Below are 22,340 nucleotides of genomic sequence, written 5' to 3' on the forward strand. Positions count from 1 at the left end.
CCAGTAATAGCAAGAAGAAGGCACGCTCCTGCTGATAGCTCCAGCATAGGCCAAACGGCACTATTACTCAGATCTTCAGAGCCTCTCAGATAACACTCCGAAGCTGTTGCCTCTACTCCTGGACCTGTTGTCTCAGGATCCTGGCTGATACCCACACCTGGGTTGTCTGTCCTTGACGGTGTGGCGGTAGAGACTGCCCTCTTAAGGTCTAGGGGTTTTCCAGCTCTATAGTTAACAGGGGCACTGTCCATGCTAAGAGCTCGGAAGCTTTTATCTGCAAGAATTTACCATCAGGTATGGCATACTTTCTTTCAGTTGTGTCGCCCTATAGGCTATGCTCCTCGGGTATTCCGGATATCCAGAGTGTTGGCTTTCCTACAGGTGGGCTTAGATAACGGTCTTCGCCTTGCTTACCTGAAGGTGCAGGTTTCTGCCCTGTTAGTATGGTTTAATCGTAGGATTGCTACTCTTCCTGAGGTCCGCACCTTTGTGCAAGGTGTACGTTATGTTCATCATCCCTTTGTTCCACCGGTGGCTCCTTGGGATTTGGCTGTGGTCCTTAGGGCTCTCCGAGGACCGCCTTTTGAACCACTGGGCTCAGTGGATTTCATATGACTTATGGCTAGGACTGTATTCCATTTGGCCATTGATTTGGCCAGTAGGATCGCAGAATGGGGGGCTCTGTCATGTAGACCTCCCTTTTTCTCATCTTTCCTGGGAACAGGGCAGTGCTTCGCACTTGCCCTGGTTTTTTGCCTACAGTGGTGTCTAGTTTCCTCATCAATGAGGAAATTATAGTACCGGCCTTTACTTCCCCAGTCTTGTCTGCTGGTGTGGTCTCCTTGGATGTGGTACGGGCTCTACGAATTTAAGTTGACCGTACCAGTCCATTTAGGAAATCAGACTCTCGGTTTTGTCCTTTCTGGTTTCCATAAAAAGGGTTGGCCTGCCACTACGCTAACTTTGGCAGGATGGATTCACAGGTCTTCCTGTTCCATCCTCTATTAAAGCTCTTCCACTAGGTCTGTGGGTCCTTCGTGGGCAGCTCGACGTGGCGCCTCAACGGTTCAGCGGTGATTGTCAGCCACGTGGTCATCTGTCCTTATTTTTGTAAGGTATTATGCTTTTGATACCTTCGCCTCACAGGATGCTTCCTTCGGGCGGCGGATTCTCCTTACAGCACAGGAGCGTCCCCACCCATAAAGAATACTGCTTTGGAACATCCCCAAGGTATCCTGTGGATACCCTATGGACCCTGAAGTAGAAAATATGAGATATGGTAAGAACTTACCCTTGTTATCTCTATTTCTACGAAGTCCATAGGGTTCCACAGGACTCCCGCCCTGTCGCACCTGTACTGCAGATGGGCTTTGATCTCGTCACCGGTTTCTCCGTCTCCTTCTGGTGAGAATGTGATTCTTGTGTGTTCCAGACTTTCTTCTCTCTCTTTGTTCTCCTCCTCCGGCCTATGGCTTGTTACGAAACTGAATTTCCTTGGGGGTGGGGTATAGGAGAGGGACCCTGGTGCATCCTGGGAGGTTGAAAATGTAACTCTGTGGTGTCCGTGCCTGACGTCATCACCTATACCCCAAGGTATCCTGTGGAACCCTATGGACTTTGTAGAAATAGAGATAACAAGGGTAAGTTCTTACCATATCTCATATTATGTTTGTATGGTCCTAAGGAAGGAGCGACAGCTCCGAAACTGTTGATCAGTCAATATAGCGTTTTTCAGAGATGATGGTGTCCTAGTGCTGTTCTTTTGGTGGAGTTATTTGTTGATGGCTGAACTTGGCACAGGATCAAGCTGACCTGTTAATATGGAGTGCCGGCAGAACTGTGGAGATATATATATATATATATATTATTTATATATATATATTTTACTGTCAGGTACATAAATATTGGGACATTGACAGAATTTTCATATTTTGGCCTCTATTCATCACCACAATGGCTTTGAAACAAACAGGATGTGCTTTAACTGCAGACTTTCAGATTTAATTTGAGGGTAATTACATCCAAATCAGGTGAACGGTGTAGGAATTACAATGGTTTCTATATGTGCCTCCCACTTTTTAAGGGGCCAAAAGTAATGGGACAAACTAAACAATCCTAAATCTAACTTTCACTATTTAATCCTTTGTTGCAAATCCTTTGCAGGCAATTACAGCCTGAAGTCTGGAATGCATAGACATCACCAGACGCTGAGTTTCATCCCTGGTGATGCTCTGCCAGGCCTCTACTGCAAATGGTCTTCAGTTCCTGCTTGTTCTTGGGGCATTTTCCCTTCAGTTTTGTCTTCATCAAGTGAAATGCATGCTCAATCGGATTCAGGTCAGGGGATTGACTTGGCCATTGCATAACTTTCCACTTTTTAGCTTTAAAAAACTCTTTGGTTGCTTTTGCAGTATGCTTCGGGTCATTGTCCATCTGCACTGTGAAGTGCCGTCCAATGAGTTCTGAAGCATTTGACTGAATATGAGCATATAATATTGCCCGAAATACTTCAGAATTCATTCTGCTGCTTTTGTCAGCAGTCACATCATCAATAAATACAAGGGAACCAGTTCCATTGGCAGCCATACATGCCCACGCCATGACACTACCACCACCATGCTTCACTGATGAGGTGGTATGTTTTGGATCATGAGCAGTTCCTTTCCTTCTCCATACTCGTCTCTTCCCATCACTCTGGTACAAGTTGATCTTTGTCTCATCTGTCCATAAGATGTTGTTCCAGAACTGTAATGGCTTTTTTAGATGTTGTTTGGCAAACTCTAATCTGGTCTTCCTGTTTTTGTGGCTCACCAATGGTTTACATCTTGTGGTGAACCCTCTATATTCACTCTTGTGAAGTCTTCTCTTGATTGTTGACTTTGACACATATACACCTACCTCCTGGAGAGTGTTCTTGATTTGGCCAACTGTTGTGAAGGGGTTTTTCTTCACGAGGGAAATAATTCTTCTGTCATCCACCACAGTTGTTTTCCATGGTCTTCCGGATCTTTTAGTGTTGCTGAGCTCTCCGGTGCGTTCTTTCTTTTTAAGAATGTTCCAAACAGTTGATTTGGCCACACCTAATATTTTTGCTATCTCTCTGATGGGTTTGTTTTGATTTTTCAGCCTAATGATGGCTTGCTTCACTGATAGTGACAGCTCGTTGGATCTCATATTGAGAGTCGACAGCAACTGATTCCAAATGCAAATGTCACACCTAGAATCAACTCCAGACCTTTTACCTGCTTAATTGATAATGAAATAACGAGGGAATAGCCCACACCTGTCCATGAAATAGCTTTTGAGTTGATAGTCCCATTACTTTTGGCCCCTTAAAAAGTGGGAGGCACATATAGAAACCGTTGTAATTCCTACACCGTTCCCCTGATTTGGATCTAATTACCCTCAAATTAAATCTGAAAGTCTGCAGTTAAAGTACATCTTGTTTGTTTCATTTCAAAACCATTGTGGTGGTGAATAGAGTTCAATATATGAAAATTCTGTCAATGTCCCAATATTTATGCACCTGACTGTGTGTGTGTATATATATATATATATATATATATATATATATATAATATAAATAAAATCTCTGTGATAAAATATAGGCAAAAGGCGACTCCTAGTGCATTAAATTTGGACTTGTCTAGTGTCATATAAATTCTATAAACTCCTCACGTACCATATATAAAGCCCACTGGATACCTTTGGGCTAAAAGCTCTTTCTTGTAATAGTGATTAATCCTGGAAACAAATCCCACATCTGAGCCAGAGGGAACTGCAGCCAAACATACAGGTCCCAGAGTCAGAGTAAATTACAGCCTCGATGCGTTTCGTCCATCTGTTACTACCAGGACTTCATCCTCCAGATGGTTTGCTGCTGTTCCCTCTGGCTCAGATAGGCTTTTTTTTACACCGATTAAAACTCTGTGCACATTCTTTTATGTACGCTTAAATTATTTAGTTTTTATGAAATATACAACTTTTTTTAAGCATATTGCACTATATATATTGTTTTATTTCGTATATCTGCAATTCTTGTGAAAGTCCCTGGAAAGACCGGTGGAGCCATTTTCAGATTTCACCAGAGATGTTCAATTGGATTCAAGTCTGGGCTCTGGCTGGGCCACTCAAGGACATTCAGAGTTGTCCTGAAGCAACTCCTTTGATATCTTGGCTCTGTGCTTAGGGGCGTTGTCCTGCTGAAAGATGAAACATCGCCCCAGTCTGAGATCAAGAGTGCTCTGGAGCAGGATTTCATCCAGGATGTCTCTGTACATTGCAGCATTCATCTTTCCCTCTATCCTGACTAGTCTCTCCCGCTGAAAAACATCAACACAGCATGATGCTGCCGCCACCATGCTTCACTGTAGGGATGGTATTGGCCTGGCGATGAGCGGTGCCTGGTTTGCTCCAAACATAACGCCTGTCATTCACGCCAAAGAGTACAATCTTTGTCTCTCATGGTCTGAGTGTCCTTCAGGTGCGTTTTGGCAAACTCCAGGCATGCTGCCATGTGCCAAGGTCACGTGTCAAGGTCCATGCACAGGACCGAAACGTCAGATTTTGAAATGTTGTAACATTTTTACTGAGATGCAATAAAGAGATGTTTTTAAGAAGTCTGGTGAGTGCTACTCCCCCCCTTTTTTTCTACTTTATATATATATATATATATATATATATAATTAAAAAATATATATATACACAGACACACACACCCACACACACACTACCGTTCAAAAGTTTGGGGTCACTTAGAAATGTCTTTATTTATGAAAGAAAAGCACTGTTTTTTTCAATGAAGATAACATTAAATTAATCAGAAATACACTCTATATATTGTTAATGTGGTAAATGACTATACTGGCTGCAAACGTCTGTTTTTTAAAGGAATATCTACATAGGTGTATAGAGGTCCATTTCCTGCAACCATCACTCCAGTGTTCTAATGGTACATTGTGTTTGCTAAGCGCGTTAGAAGACTAATGGATGATTAGAAAACCTTTGAAAACCCTTGTGCAATTATGATAGCACAGTTGAAAACGGGTTTGCTCGTTAGAGAAGCTATAAAATTTGCCTTCCTTTGAGCTAATCGAACACATTTGTGGGTTTGAGTATAGTCTCCGAATGGCCAGAAAAAGAGAACTTTCATGTGAAACTCGACAGTCTATTCTTGTTCTTAGAAATGAAGGCTATTCCATGCGAGACATTGTCAAGAAACTGAACATTTCCTACAATGGTGTGTACTACTCCCTTCAGAGAACAGCACAAACAGACTCTAACCAGTGTAGAAAAAGAATTGGGAGGCCCCGGTGCACAACTGTGCAAAAAGACCAGTACATTAGAGTCTCTAGTTTGAGAAATAGATGCCTCACAAGTCCTCAACTAGCAGCTTCATTAAATGGTACCTGCAAAACGCCAGTATTAACGTCTACAGTGAAGAGGTGACTCCGTGACTCCGTGATGCTGGCCTTCTAGGCAGAGTGGCAAAGAAAAAGCCATATATGAGACTGGCCAGTAAAAGGAAAAGATATGGGCAAAAGAACACAGACATTTGACAGAGGAAGATTGGAAAAAAGTGTTATGGACAGACAAATCAAAAGTTTGAGGTGTTTGGATCACACAGAAGAACAAGTGAAAAGATGCTGGAAGAGTGCCTGACACCATCTGTCAAGCATGGTGGAGGTAATGTGATGGTCTTGGGCTGCTTTGGTGCTGGTAAAGTGGGAGATTTGTACAAGGTAAAAGGGATTTTGAATAAGGGAGGCTATCACTCCATTTTGCAACGCCATGCCATACCCTGTGGACAGCGCTTGATTGGAGCTAATTTTCTCCTCCAACAAGACAATGACCCAAAGCACACCTCCAAATTATGCAAGAGCTATTTAGGGAAGAAGCAGGCAGCTGGTATTCTGTCTGTAATGGAGTGGCCAGCGCCGTCACCAGATCTCAACCCCATTCAGCTGTTGTGGGAGCAGCTTGACCGTATGGTACGCAAGAAGTGCCCATCAAGCCAATCCAACTTGTGGGAGGTGCTTCAGGAAGCGTGGGGTGAAATTTCTTCAGATTACCTCAACAATTTAACAGCTAGAATGCCAAAGGTCTGCCGTGCGGTAATTGCTGCAAAAGGAGCATTATTTGACGAAAGCAAAGTTTGCAGGGCAAAATTATTTCAAATAAAAATCATTATTTCTAGCCTTGCCGATGTATTGACTATATTTTCTATTCATTTTGCAACTCATTTGATAAATAAAAGTCAGTTTTCATGTAAAATACGAAATTGTCTGGGTGACCCCAAACTTTTGAACGGAAGGGTGTGTGTGTGTGTGTATGTATGTGTATGTATATATATATATATATATATATATATATATATATAAAATCTGCATTTCACCAGAATTATGGCAGTAATTGTTTGAATCAGAATGCAGACTGTCATGTTCTAGAACATATGTTGTCTGTGTATAGCCAGCACTATTCAGCAGGATTAGTTGTACATGAAGGGCTGGAAATTTCTATAAGTGACCCCTACAGTCACCTCCTGCTGATGGGTGCTGACTATTGCTGATTAGTCAACTGAAGAGAGCAGTCAGGTTTTATCAACTAGGCTTCTAAAGCCTGATGTCTACTTCTAGCAGTCCAAGAACATTACTCTCACAGAGTGGTCTGATAGAAAGAGAAAAAAATATCCTCCTGAATGATTAAAATTGAAATGAAACCTATTTGACTGTGTCCTCAGTGGGCTGGAAACTGCAAAGAGAAATGTCAAGTCTATTGAATCTACAATTACTTTAAAAGACACATTGTAGCCAAGTCTATGAGTAAGATGTTTAACTTTCTAATGCTTTAGATGCCTGGTGATATATGTATAATACTCTTCTCTCCCATTGTGCAGTTAGCACAGTGTGCATGATATGTTGAATCCCAGCTTTTTTTTTTTTTTTTAAAGACTTGATTAGTGAAAAATGAATTTGGATGGGACATGTTTTTAATGATAAATGCTTTAAGGCATCTTAACGATTAGACCTGTTCTTGACAGCCTGTAACTTGAATTGCTGTTAACGACTAGCTGAGCCTTAAACCAATTTTCTGGTCTCTTAAGTGAACTCCTGAACCTATATTCACAGTACTGATAAATCTGTGATACTGTCACATTTTACCACCTTGTATATCAAACAGATTCACATCTATTTCCTGATTTTTAATTTAAGTTAAAGCATTTTTATTGATAGACATGTTATGAATACCATTTTGTAAATTATAATTAAATCAAAATGCAGAGCAGTACGTTTTTTAATCAAAAAAAGTTGTACCCAGTTGATTAGTTAGGATTTCAAATGGTGATACTAAATGGGGTCAGTCCTCCTAATGTAACTTAAAATATTTGTATTTTTCACATTAACTTTAAGAGGCGTATTCAATTAGCTGCGGTAATTAACCACGGGCTAATACAGTGGCTCGGGCGTGAAAGTCAGAGGCTACTAGCACTTTTCCTCGCGCAGTAATTTTTGCAGCTAATTGAATCCGGCCATAAATGTTTCAACCTTATTAAATTAACTTTGTCTAAATTTTTGGGACATTATTTGTGTAAGTGATACTGTTTGATTAACTTTATAGTGAACAAAAATGTGTAATTTGACTATTTCGAAATCTCAGAGCAGCTCACTAATTGGGTACATGCAAAAAGAGAGAGAAACTGGGAGCGCTGTCAGATCTATTTATTGTAAATATAAAAGAAGTACGGAATAATAAAAAAGGGTAAAACCCTACTAGTCTCTGCTGTCTGTGGCTTTTACTCCACCTTTTGATGTTCTGTCTTTTATTATTTTGTGATCTATTTAAAAAAAAAATAAACATATAGTGCAAAAAAAAAAAGATAAAACCCTTTTGCATGTAAATCACGCTAAGAATGAATGAATACCAATGGTTAAAAAAATACTGAGATAAGTGGGAGCCTATGGCATAGAAAATAATAAATGCTTAATCAAATAGAATATTAATTTAGCAACCTATCATAAATATGCATTGTAGCAGTAGGAAAATATTCAGAAACAATGTTGCTAAAACATAATTATTTCAACAATAAATGTCATATAGTGTGCTCAATTTGTAATAACATCCAGTTGCCTTGTATAGATAGAAACACTGTATAGATGGGCTCAGCATCCTTCTATTGATTGAAAAAAACAGGGGAGCCTTGAATAATCTCCTGTTGATTATATAGAGTTCTGATACCTCACACGTGTTGTGCATGTGACATCAGCGTGGAGAAAATCTGTAACAGTCTGCAATGAAACCAAGCAGTGTGACAATCTCACTGGATCTGTATGAGCCATACAGCACATTGATGAGCTCTTACCGGATGAAGCCTGCAGATAAAGCTTGCTGTGCATACAGGAAATTATCCCATTGTCCGCTCAGTGTGTAGTCCCGTCCGGGCTGTGTTAGTGGCAGTGCAGGCAAGGTACTTGCTCCGTCATAATGCCGTGCTTGCTATATGACTGTGCTGTTGGTAAGTCAGTGAAACGTAGCCGTACTACATCATGTGATGTAGATTGTACGGTAAACTTGATAAATTTGTCCACTAGACAGGTGATCCAGTGGTAGATAAAAAGGTTACACTTGTCAGGCAAAGCCGAGTGGTAACACCTAACCTGTTTTTGGCCCTGAGTGTGCTGGCCGTTTCCTTAGAGGTAATGTAACTTTATAGCCCCTGTGTGATGGACAGTTAGTGTCTGGGAGATTTCTTTAGTTTTGACTTTGTCCCTTATGGTATAGTGTGCTTAATTGTTAGTAGTTGTCCCTTGTCTTTAAGATGTATGAGTAGAATTTCTGAAAAGACTTAATTAAAATTCATTTGTGATGATCTGTGTTGTGTATACATGTTACTTTGCAAATTTGTTTCTATCATTTGTATTCAGATTATGTCCTTTCTGTAGTTAATGTGTCATGCCAGCTGTGTTTCTTTAACATTTATACATTTCTATTTGAACTTGGTGACATTTTCATTAATTGCTTTTGTGAATCTTGTCATGTGTTTTTATTCTCATTTCAGTGAGTATACTCCAATACTATAAAATTTGATTTCCAGATGACCCTAAAATGCATTCACCAACACCGTTTTTTATTATGATAGGCACTGATATCTTTATGTGTGTGGAGACATTGATCACAACCAGTCAAATACAGTATATGACAAAATAATGATAGTAATAATAGTTTTCTAATATATATAAATGGTTCTGTCTGTGTATTTCCACAGTATCTGAATCGTGGCTGCACCAGGTACTTTGCAACTAAGGACACTGATAAACAAATTCTACAGAACCGCAAGAGTCCTGAGGTACAGTAACCACGTTACTCCCTGCACATACAGTATATAACATGTTGGAATGTTTGATAATGATGACTTTTTTTTTGATCGGCCCTCTTTAAGGATTGATTTAAGGGACTATGGGGGTGTATGATGTATGAAGCAGTGACAAGAATGGTCCACTTCTCCACTCTTTCTCCTGCTTGATACATCAACCCCTAACTGGTGGTTATGACTGGCCTTATGTACTCAGGCTTGCATAGCCATTAGCTGGGAGTCATATTTTTACCTTAATATATATATATATATAGATAGATAGATAGATATATAGAGATATAGATATTTCTACTTCAGGGTCCATAGGGTATCCACAGGATACCTTGGGGTATAGGTGTGACGTCAGTCGCAGGGCACCAAAGAGTTAAGCTTTCAGCCTCCCAGGATGCACTAGGTCCCCCTCCTATACCCCGCCCCCGGGCCAAGGCACCTCAGTTTAGTTTGGTGCCCGGCCGGAGTCGGGTGCACCTGTTGGAGTGGGGGCTAGAAGAGCCCCTGAAGCTTTTTCTTCATGCAGCTGTGGCTGCACATCTGGATGAACAGCATGGACAGTCAGTCCTGACGTCCATGCTGTCTTCCCTACACCCCGCCGGTACCAGAACGCCGGTACTGATCCGGGGATGCTGGTGGGCATCTGGGGTCACAGCTAGCGGTGACCCCAGATGCTCCGGACCATGGCCGGATTCAAGGGGGACAGAGGTAAGCAGCGGGGTCCCGCGGTGGGTCCCCGCTGATCACATGGTCCTAAGTCCCCAGGCAGGGGGCTCCCTGGGGACTGGCTGCAGCGTGGAGCCAGGCGACCAACCTGCGCTTCCACTACCCCCTGGGACAGCGGACCGCAGCAGAGCGGTAGCGCTGCGGCGTCCCAGGGGTTAAATGCATGCCAGGGGAGCGCGCCTTCCCTGTCTCACAGCCGGCGCCTCCCCCGCTGCACACAGCCCTCTCTGCATGCTGCCGACTGGTCCTGTGGCAGCGCTCCTCCCCCAGGCCAGCTTCTCTCTGCTCCTCGGCGGCCATCTTCTCTGCAACGCATGGTGAACGCTGCTGGAAGTCTGGAAGGAAGCATCGTGGTCTGGGTTCCCCCGCATACCTCTCCTCCGCTGTGGCTCAGGTCTGTGTATGCTGCGCTGTGTCCTACCAGGCCCTGTGTCTGTGTAGTTGAGTGATCAGCGCTGTTAGTGCAGGAATTGTTATTTCTCTGCATTGTATGTGACTGTGCTAGCGCTGCCTGTAACTTTTCTTCTCTAAACTGTCAGCTTTATTACTGTCCCTGTTCTTTCTGCTAAAGCCCTTGCGGTGCGGTGCTGCAGGGTGGTCTCTCACCTATTTAATACTTAATTGGTGAGAGAGGTCACATACGTGGTGCCATCATGTCTGAAAGTGATTTTCCCCTCCGGCTACAGTGTACCACGTGCAAAGTACCGTTAGCGGAGGGGGAGGGTAGCGCGGAGGGCCTTTGCCGGCAGTGTTTGTCCATGGCGCGGCCTATTACGGTTACAGCACCGGTACAGGAGCTGCCCTGGGCTTGTTTCGCTCAGGCGTTAACAGCTTTAATGGGCCAGTTAGCTCCGCAGCCCGCGTTTACTCCGATGGGTTTGTCCCAGCAGTCTGTGGTGTCGTCACCCATGCAGGGGTTCCCACGACAATTGGTGGTACCCCACAGTCTCCCTATTTCCCCGCTCCCGGGTTCTCAGGAGCCAGCGTGGGTTAACTCCCTGACGAGTTCTGTACAGCACTTGTCGGATGTGTTGCAAGGGGAGTCTGTGATGCGGCCTCATAAAAGGCCGGTGGCGTCTCTGTCCGCTCCTTATGAGGATGACGAAGGGACGTCTGATGATGGGGAGATTCTGGATCCTTACGATCAGGAACCTCTCCATACTAAGGACGCTGATGCTAAGTCCAGAGTATATATTCCTGGACTTATTCGGGCGGTCCGCACAGCCTTGGTGATTGAGGACGAAGTTCCCCCAGCGGCTAAATCTAAGTATGCCTTTTTCAAAGATGTGAAGGGCGATGCCACAGTCTTTCCTCTTTCGGGTCAGTTGGTGGACCATTTAGAGGAGGCGTGGAAACAACCTGGCAAAAGATACCAGCCGCAGAGACGCCTGGCGGTGGCTTATCCGTTCGCGGATAATTATTTTGCTAAGTGGGAATCCCCTCCACAGGTGGATTCTCACGTGACCCGTCTTGTCCGTAGTGCCACATTGCCGATGCCATCCATGTCCTCCCTTAAGGATGCTACGGACCGCAAGGTAGAAATCTGCCTGAAGTCCGCTTATTCCCTTGCAGGGGGGGCAGCACGGCCGGCTATGGCCATTTGCTGGGTTGCCAGAGCGATGGAGCGCTGGGCGGATTCATTAGAGGCTTCTTTTGAATCCGACTGTCCGGCCGAACAGGCGGAGTTGATTGGCAATCTCCGTGATTCGGCCACCTACATCAACGAGGCGGCTCTAGACATTAGTACTCTGGTGTCTAGAATTTCTTCAGCAGCGGTAGCTGCTCGTCGCACCTTGTGGCTGCGATCCTGGAAGGCGGACGCAGATTCCAAGAAAGGTCTGGAAGCGTTGCCGTTTACCGGAGAAGTTCTCTTCGGTCCGGATCTGGATAAGATTGTGGCCACGCTGGCGGCAGCCAAATCTGCTTGTCTCCCGTCGGCCGCTGCTCCTTCTGGTTCTGGACCATCGTCCTTTCGGTCATCTAGGGCCCAGGGCAGGCCCAAACCACAGTCGTTTCCTCGACAGGCTGGCCCTAAGAAATCGGTCAAGCCCCGGAAACAGGCATGGAGTACCAGACGTCCGGCCCCCAAGCCAGATGACAAGCCTGCGGCCTGACGGTCCGGGTCTCCCCTTGGGGGATCCCAGGGTGGGAGGCCGCCTGCTGCAGTTCTCCCGGTGTTGGTCGTTCACTAAGACAGACACTTGGGTTCTGGAGGTGGTCTCCCATGGGTACGCCCTCTCCTTCCGGCACAGACCCCCGGCTCGATTCTTCACCACGGGTCTACCATCAGACCGGAACAAGGCTACGGAGCTGCTGAAGGTATTGCACACTATGCTCCAGGCTGGAGTTATAGTGCCTGTTCCATTCTCCCAGAAGGGCCAGGGTTTCTATTCAAATTTTTTTTTTGGTACAGAAACCCAATGGGTCATATCGTCCGATTCTCAACCTCAAAGCACTCAACAAGTCTTTGCGGGTCCCGAAGTTTCGGATGGAGACCCTACGGTCCATCATTCTGGCGCTGGAACCTGGGGACTACATGGTGTCATTGGACATACAGGACGCTTACCTGCATGTCCCTATTCTTTTGCGCCATCAAGAGTTCCTTCGGTTTGCAATCCGCAGCGACCATTTCCAGTTTCGGGCGTTACCTTTTGGCCTGGCGACAGCACCACGTGTTTTCACCAAGGTGATGGCGGTCATGGCGGCTTCTCTGCGGCTGCAAGGAGTCCGCATGTTGCCGTACTTGGACGACCTGTTATTGGTGACAGGATCTCCAGAGCTCCTGTTACACCACTTGGACCTGACCATTGCACTGCTGCAACGGCACGGCTGGCTAATCAACTGGCAGAAGTCCACTCTAATCCCGTCTCGGAGGATTCTGCATCTTGGAGCCTTATTGGACTCGGGACAGCAAAGGATCTTCGTGACGGAGGACAAGATCTCTGCTTTACAGTCAAGGGTGCGCAGTTGTCTGCACAGCCGCCGGGTGTCCTTACACTCGGCGATGAGGTTACTGGGCTCCATGGTGTCGGTGTTCGACATGGTGGAATACGCCCTGTTTCACTCCAGACCTCTGCAGCACCTGATCCTGTCCAAGTGGAACGGGCTGCCTCAGTCTCTGAAGTTCCAGACGATTGTGCTCACCCCGGAGGTTCGCATGTCCCTTGCGTGGTGGTTAAAGACGACCCACCTCAACAAGGGACGTCCGTTCTGGGTTCCAAATTGGGTCCTGTTGACAACGGACGCCAGTCTTCGGGGCTGGGGAGCAGTTTCGGGTCCACACTTGTTCCAGGGCAGGTGGACGCCGACAGAAGCGGAGCTTCCAATAAATATCTTGGAACTCCGTGCGGTCTTCAATGCTCTCCTGCAGGCACAGCGGTTTCTCCAGGGTCACCCGGTGCAGGTCCAGTCGGACAATGCTACCACCGTGGCCTACATAAACAGGCAAGGAGGAACTCGCAGTCGGGCGGCTCTCGTAGAGGTCTCTCGGATCCTGGTTTGGGCGGAGCGCAATCTTCCGGCCATATCAGCGGTCTTCATCCCGGGAGTGCTAAATTGGCAGGCGGACTTTCTAAGTCGCCAGGACGTTCATCCAGGGGAATGGTCCCTGCACCCGGACGTTTTTCAACTACTGGTGGACAGGTGGGGTCTTCCAGAAATCGACCTCATGGCGTCCCGGCACAACAACAAGTTGCCGGTGTACGGGTCTCGCACAAGAGACGAAGGGGCGTCTCTGGTGGATGCTCTGTCCGTCCGGTGGACGTTCAGGTTCGCATACCTGTTCCCTCCGGTCTCCCTTCTTCCACGGGTAATCCGGAAATTCAAACAGGAAGGAGGGATGCTCCTGTTGATAGCTCCCGCGTGGCCCAGACGGCACTGGTTCTCAGACCTTCAGGGTCTGTCCGTGGACAGTCCTCTGCGGTTGCCGCTACGACCGGACAGTCTGTCTCAGGGTCCTTGTCTTCACCCGGACCTGACTCGGCTGTCTTTGGCGGCGTGGCTGTTGAGACGGCCATGCTGAGGTCCCGGGGGTTTTCCAGCTCTGTGGTGCGTACCATGTTACGAGCTCGGAAACCGTCTTCCGCGAGGATATACCATCGCGTGTGGCATACGTTCTTCCAGTGGTGTCGACCGATAGGTTATGCACCGCGGGAGTTTCGTCTGTCTCGGATTCTCGCCTTCCTGCAAGCGGGACTAGATCATGGGCTTCGCCTTGCTTCTTTGAAGGTACAGGTTTCGGCCCTATCTGTCTGGTTTCACCGTAGGATTGCTACAATCCCGGATGTGCGCACCTTTATGCAAGGTGTTCTCCGTATTCAGCCGCCCTTTGTTCCACCTATGGCGCCTTGGGATTTGGCTGTGGTCCTGAGGGCTCTCCAAGGACCGCCGTTTGAACCACTGGGCTCAGTGGATATTAAATGGCTAACAGCTAAGACTGTTTTCCTTCTGGCCGTTGCTTCGGCCAGACGTGTTTCTGAGTTAGGGGCTCTTTCTTGTAGACCCCCTTTCTTGGTTTTTCATGGGAACAGGGCAGTGCTCCGCACTCGGCCCGAGTTTCTTCCCAAAGTTGTTTCCCAGTTTCATGTTAACGAGGAAATAGTTGTTCCGGCCTTTAACTCACCGGGTCTTTCCGTGGGTGAGGCCTCTTTGGATGTTGTGCGGGCCTTAAGGACTTATGTTGACCGCACTTCTTCGTTTAGGAAGTCGGACGCTTTGTTTGTCCTCTATGGCTTCCGTAAAAAGGGTTGGCCTGCTTCAAAGCAAACTTTGGCAGCCTGGATCCGTATGGCTATTTCTGAAGCTTATCTTCATGAAGGCCTACCGGTCCCTCCTTCTCTGAAGGCTCATTCCACTAGGTCTGTGGGTCCTTCGTGGGCAGCTCGACGTGGTGCCTCGGCAGTTCAGATCTGCAAGGCTGCTACGTGGTCTTCTGTCCATACCTTCGTGAGGTATTACAGGTTTGACACCTTCGCCTCTCAGGATGCTTCCTTCGGGCAGCGGATTCTCCTTTCTGCACAGGAGCGTCCCCACCCTTAAAGGATACTGCTTTGGGACATCCCCAAGGTATCCTGTGGATACCCTATGGACCCTGAAGTAGAAAATATGAGATATGGTAAGAACTTACCCTTGTTATCTCTATTTCTACGAAGTCCATAGGGTTCCACAGGACTCCCGCCCTGTCGCACCTGTGCTGCAGATGGGCTTTGCTCTGGTCACCGGTTTTCCGTCTCCCTCTGGTGAGAATGTGATTCTTGTATGTGTCCAGATCTTTGTTCTCTCTCTTCCTTCTCCTCCTCCGGCCTATGGCTTGGTAACTAACTGAGGTGCCTTGGTCCGGGGGCGGGGTATAGGAGGGGGACCTAGTGCATCCTGGGAGGCTGAAAGCTTAACTCTTTGGTGCCCTGCGACTGACGTCACACCTATACCCCAAGGTATCCTGTGGAACCCTATGGACTTCGTAGAAATAGAGATAACAAGGGTAAGTTCTTACCATATCTCATATTATATATATAATAATCTGACTGAAAATTAATGGGACTCTCTCTGTTTTTCTGTCCCATAGGTAGACGTAACGCTATGCTGATTATTGTGAAGTTAATTCATCGATGTGTCTGACCCTGCGGTTGGACTGCCGTAGTCTTCTTTGTTTGGTCACAGCGAGTGGAAGATCTTCGTACGTATTGTCATGGCAGATGAGGAAGACATGTTTGTGAGAGTACGTCAGAGATGTGTGATTGAATTTTGTGTTAAACTTGGAAAAAGCGGAAATGAAACTCATGAAATGTTACGGCAAGCATACGGTGGAGAAACAATTAGATGTGCTGCAGTATTTCGGTGGTGGAAGCACTTCAAAGAGGGTAATACGCGAGTGACTGATGAAGTGCATTCTGGGAGACCATCCACTGTGGTTATAGATGTCAACATTGCCAAAGCTGCGGAGATGTTGCAAAATGACAGAAGGTTAACTTTACGCAAACATTCGGCTTCACTTGCCATCTCATTTGAATGGGATCAGCATATTGTGACACAGGAACTGAAAATGCATCATGTGTGTGCCAGGTGGGTACCCAGAAATCTCACAGAAGAGCAGATGCGATGACGAGTTAAATTGTGCAAGAACACTGTTCGAATGTCGGAGAGGATACCCGATTTCCTTACATCGATTGTGATGCGTGACGAATCGTTTATTGCCAACTAAACCCGAAAGTTTCTATAAAGTTAACCTTCTGTCATTTTGCAACATCTCCGCATCTTTGGCAATGTTGACATCTGTAACCGCGGTGGATGGTCTCCCAGAATGCGCTTCGTCGATCACTCGCGTATTACCCTCTTTGAAGTGCTTCCACCACCGAAATACTGCAGCACGGCTAATTGTTTCTCCACCGTATACTTGCCGTAACATTTCATGAGTTTCATTTCCGCTTTTTCCAAGTTTAACACAAAATTTAATAACATATCTGACATCTCACAGACACATCTTCCTCATCCGCCATGATGAAACGAACGAAGATCTTCCACTCGCTGTGACCAAACAAAGAAGGCTGCGGCAGTCCAACCACAGGTTCAGACACATCGATGTATGAGCTTCACAATAACCAGCATAGAGTTACACGTCTACCTATGGGACAGAAAAACAGAGAGAGTCCCATTACTTTGCAATCAACCCTCGTGTGTGTGTGTGTATATATGTATAATATATTTTCATGGCTTCTTACACATGCTTTAAAGTTTCAATTACTCCTGAATCTCTTCCACTCAAATAAAAGATGTGGCTATTGTCTGATATGTGAGGACTGGGGATAGCTTTGGAGCGTGGGTGGTGTGGAACATTGGACTGAGTGATGGCTGCATGATGTTTCTGGGGGATGAATGTGCTGAGTTTAGATACTGAATGAGAAGCATGTGTGGAGTGACTGGAATGCTACAAGCTAGTGAGAATGTTTTGGTGACTCGGTGAGAGTGACAGAGTGGGATAATTGTTAGCACTGAGTGGGATGTGTGTGCCACATAACATCTCAGGCCTTCAGTTACATATACTGCATGTGTGGATTCCAGTGTACACACAAACCAGTGATTTAGGAACTCCACCATTGTGTGAGGGACAGCAATCTCACTCCATGAGTGCTAAAACGGCAGCTAATCACAGGGTGTAATGGCATCAGCCTTAAAGGTAGAATTTAATTGCTTTTTTCAGTTTAAGTGGAGGAGATTCAGTAGTTTGCTAAATCATGTGTAAGAAGCCTTAATAAGTAACTGCTGCTGATTGCAGAACGCCAAAAGGATGTGGGCAACCAGCTATCCGCTAAGCTCAGTCACGGCTGCTGGCAAACCACAGACTAACTTATCTAAGCTGCTATGGCTCCAGAGGACGTTTATTGCAGCACTATGCCTATACAAAACTTATGGTAACTATCAAACCGCTCACCAGCCAATACAGCCACATTCAGTGGATTTTCAGCCAGAAGCTTTTCTGTCCGAACACGGCTATAATATCATGACTCAGCTGACGCAAGTGACTTATGGGACGCTATGCGTATATTTGCGATTACTCCCTTATTGTAAACTGCCTATAACCTACCACTTCACTAATTGCTTTCTCTTTGCTCCTGCATGCAATGTGTTGATTCTAATTACCTTTAACACCCTTGCAAGACTGTGATTATATATAACCATACCATTACAGAAATCGTAGTTAACTTGAAGCATTGAGCAAGGTGCTATTTATATTTTCATTGTGACAATTTTTTATGATGCTGTTTACTGCGTGTTAAAAAATATTTTATTGCAACTTCTGTAAATGTTAATTTTCATTTACTTAAAAGCCTCTTTGTTTCCCATAAGAATCAGGTACAACATGTTCCTATTTATTGCGATCTTTAAGGGCACCAGTTTTTTTCATTTGCAGCACACAAATAGGTATTATTTATTTATGTTTAAAAGTTTTTACCTTCATATTTATTTCTGTGACCCTATATCCCCTGCATACAGAATTCCATTGTCCCCTTCACCCTAGAGAGAGCCTTCCAGTCACACCTTTATCCTACTGAAAGAATTCCAGTAGCCTCTTCCACTTTCTGCTATGCAGGAACAGGTGCCTGCACTTCATATCATAACGGGAGCCTTTCAATAACCCTGTATTATACCAAGAGTCTTCCAGTTACCTGTGCAGCCAACCAAGAGCCTTCCAGTGACCCCTGCACTTTACCAAGAGTCTTCCCGAGGTCCCTATACCCTAAAGTTAGCCTTTTTGTAAACCCTGCACACTACACTCAGCCTTCCTGTGGCCCTTGCGCCCTACATACAGCCATGCTGCCGCACTGCTTACTGACACAAGCACTGTCACACGCTGCTTACTTACACAGATGCTGACACTGTAACGTAGCATTTCGCATGCAGTTACACACAGGCTATAGGTATGCCGCATTCATTTTATGATTTATTTATTACCAGTTATTTATATAGCGCACACATATTCCGCAGCGCTTTACAGAGAATATTTATCCATTCACATCAGTCCCTGTCCCAGTGGAGCTTACAATCTATATTCCCTACCACATACACACTAGGGATAATTTTTGTTGGGACCCAGTTAAACTACCAGTATATTTTTGGAGTGTGGGAGGAAACCCACGCAAGCACAGGGAGAATATACAAACTCCACGCAGTTAGGCAGCAGAAGCTGCTCGTGCATCCTATTCACATCGCTTTGCAAGTAGCGCAATGTGCTGACTTACCCTCAGTGACAGGAGCCGGGTGCTGCACTGTAGCATTAAGTGCAGCACTCGGCTCCTGTCACTGTGAGGGAGCTGGCACCCCCCACCACCCCAATGATGATAACCACGGGCCGGGATTCGGCCAGCGAGGCCACGCCCTGTCAGTGAGGTCACGCCCCTGTTCTGCGGCGCTGTGCGCATGACATCCCTTTCCCGCACCAGGTGTCACCGCGGGGAGGGACGCCACTGATCCCGGGTACAGCCTGTGGTGTAAATGGGGTTCAAGCCGCTGTCACGCGGCTTGAAACCCATGTTCAGTGTCCCACGCTGGACCTGGGATCTTGGTGGAAAAGACGTATTGGTTTACTTACCTAAAATGATTTGATGACACAGGGCTGCTTACTGCTGAGCTGCCTCACTCACGGATATGATGGCGATGGGGGCGGGTATCTTTTGAAGGTTGCAGGTGCAGCTGTTTAAAATGTCCCCTTGAGGGGAACATAGGGGAGGAACAAAAGTTCCTTCAGGACGGCAGCAGGCATTGGCAACTAGGGGGTCTATTTACTAAGCAGTGTTACGAGAAGTGAAGAGTGAAAAGTGATAAGGTGCCAGCTCCTAACTGCCATCTCACAGGCTGTGTTTGAAAATGACAGTTGGGAGCTGATTGGCTGGAACCTTATCACTTTTCACTCTTCACTTTACACTTCTCCTAACACTGCTTAGTAAATAGACCCCTAAGTGCCTGTACTGTGCCTCTCCCTGCATCCCCTCCTACCTCAACGCACCCACTGTAAAGATGGGTCATGGCCCAGCTGAGCCACGTCTTAGCCGGAAGATGAGCCCAGCACGGCCCGGACCGCAACAGTTCATCAGTTGCACTGTGCCCCCTATGTGGTAGCGGCCGCTCTACTTGAAAAGGCCCCAAGCCAGTTCTGCCCACCACAGATTACTACTTGACATGCGCAATGTTCTATTTTATCATAGCATATTTGGCATATATTACCAAATAAAAAAAAAAGACCTCCTCAAACCCATTAACCCTAAAAGGCACATAAACTATTTAAAAAAAAAAAGCACTAGTGTGTTCTTTCTCTCTCTCTCTCTCTCTCTTTCTCTCTCTCTGTGTATATATATATATATATATATATATATATAGATAGATATATATATACATACAGTATGTGCAGACACAAATCCGGCACTCACCATACCAGCAAACCAGTGGGTCCGGGTGCACAACCAAAGTCAAAGTGTAGATAAATCCAAGCAAGGGTAGGCGCTCCAGGATTTGCACAGAAATAAAAAAAAAACCCAGTGCTGCTGCAACGTTTCGGTTTATTAACAAACAGTCATCAGGCATGACAGTTTATGACTCTGAAAAGGGAGGTAAAATAATAAAAACAAATTATACTGGTCACAGGGGAGGAGGAGGATGGGGGGCAAAGAAATAGGGGCGTTTTTTACCGGGGGGGAGGGTTGGTTAGGAAAAGAGGTATTTGTTTACTATTAATGGAGTGTTATTAGGATTTATGACCCCTGAGGGGGTCTATTGCCTATAGATGGTAGGCAGTTCTTTTATAATGGGGGCCTATAGACACAGAGGGATGGGAGGGTGCAAAACACCCCCTAGATATATATATTTTTAAATAAAATATTTAAATATATTATTTAAAATAATTTTTAAACTTTATTAAATAATAAAAAAAATCAGACAATTTCTGAGCGGTTTTATGGGAATTAAATCGTCAGTTAAGTGATTAAGGGGGTGAAAAGTGGTAAAATGTTTCCTCTTGACTGAGGTGCCATTGACTGCCAACTCCCTGCTGCTTATTGTGAGTGTTTTAATCACTATTGCAGCAATGTATATAATGTCCTTCACTGTACTGTAAGTTACTTGTTTGTTTTTTTGTTTTTTTTTGTTCACTTATTAGTTTCATGTACTATGTAAGGCGCTGCGTAACACTTGTGGCGCCATATAAATAAAGGATAATAATAATAAATTGGGTGACAAAGTGTCCAAAGTGCTGTGGGACTGTAAGCTCATTAACTGGGTTGAGTGGCGACTACAGAGGAGTGGTTGCAGCAGAGTCCAATATTCAAATAGGGGAGCCACACCACCTGCCAGTGATGTTTGGCAGCAGTTGGGATGACAGTTGGTGTGGCTCACATATTGGAATATTGCTGCAGCCCCACCTCTGAAGTCGCCACTGCTAAGGACTAAAAAAAACTTCATTTGCTTAATCCTTTATAACGGAGGCAATAAATAAACTAAGCATATAAGCTAAATTAAGATGGTATGAAGGAAATGAAAATATCTAAGGTTTACCTGGATGAAACCGGGTAGATCAGCTAGTATGTGTGTAACAGTGATGTGCTGTGAGATAAATAGCTGGGGAGGCACTGGCTAGTTTCAGAGCAGATTTACACACACACATATATGAACCTGAGGGTTCATGTGAGCATTATACAAAGGTGCAGCTGTATATAGTGCTGGAAATTTGGTGAGTTTTGATCAGGAATGTGCAAAAAAGGTAGACAGGGGAGAGGCAGTGCCTCATCTGCCATACACTTTTTACTCCAGATTTTTGACTATAAAAATGATTAGAATAATACAAAAGATATTTATATTTTCTTTAAATGTGTCTTATTTTTGTAGTCAAAACTCTGCAGCATACTAAAGTATGACAGGAAAGGATCTGCCTCACCTGACCGCACGTCATGTACAGTATGTGTGTAAATGTATGTGTGTGTGTGTGTGTATATATATATATATATATATATGTGTGTGTGTGTATATATGTGTATATATGTGTGTGTATATATATATATATATATATATATATATATATATATATACAAAATGTCGATATACCTGGCACTCCCAATAACACACTGTAAATATCTGCTGCCGGTGCCTTCACAAGAAGAATTGATACGATGTAGCAGAGTGCGGCACTCTGGGCATAAATAAGCACACAACTCACGGCTGATATGATCAACGTTTTCAGTTCTTGGCAGAATCTTGATAAAAGTTCTGCCAAGAACTGAAACGTTGATCATATCAGCCGTGAGTTGTGTGCTTATTTATGCCCAGAGTGCCGCACTCTGTGTGTATGTGTATATATATATATATATATATATATACACACACACACATAAAATGGTGTGGTATATTAAGAGTGATAAAACCAACATGATTGGACACACTAGATCACATGACTGTGCATTATTTCTATAATCACCACAGGCTTGCTCTATTTCCAAATGTAATCTGAGCCTCAAAGCCACAGCTGTATCACTCCACGGGCAAAATTTGCTAAGTGGTGGGTTCTAAACCCTGTCGGTTTGGTGGCGGTTTTGCTATATACAGATTTACTAAGGCCAAAACCGCCGTCAAAACAAATAATATGATAGAATAGGGCTGTCATTTAGAAACCGCCACCAAACCCCCAGGGTTTAGAACCTGCAACTTAGTAAATTTTGCCCCACAAGTGTAACCAATATCATCTCTCAGAGAGGCACTGCTCACAGAAAAGCAG

At 45.0% G+C, this 22,340-nt stretch overlaps 1 protein-coding gene across 4 annotated transcripts in view; it reads left to right on the top strand.

Annotated features, from left to right (window-relative positions):
* Positions 1-22,340, top strand: part of MYO6 (myosin VI) — a 305,891-nt gene that overhangs the window by 139,597 nt on the left and 143,954 nt on the right. For all 4 annotated transcript variants that reach the window (XM_088471590.1, XM_088471596.1, XM_088471603.1 and 1 more), the window contains exon 10: positions 9,263-9,343. In XM_088471590.1, the coding sequence (XP_088327716.1) occupies positions 9,263-9,343 (81 nt within the window). The remainder of the gene's footprint in view (positions 1-9,262; positions 9,344-22,340) is intronic.

This window comes from Taudactylus pleione, unplaced genomic scaffold (assembly GCF_031769625.1).
Source record: "Taudactylus pleione unplaced genomic scaffold, aTauple2 ptg000015l, whole genome shotgun sequence".
Taxonomy (NCBI): domain Eukaryota; kingdom Metazoa; phylum Chordata; class Amphibia; order Anura; family Myobatrachidae; genus Taudactylus; species Taudactylus pleione.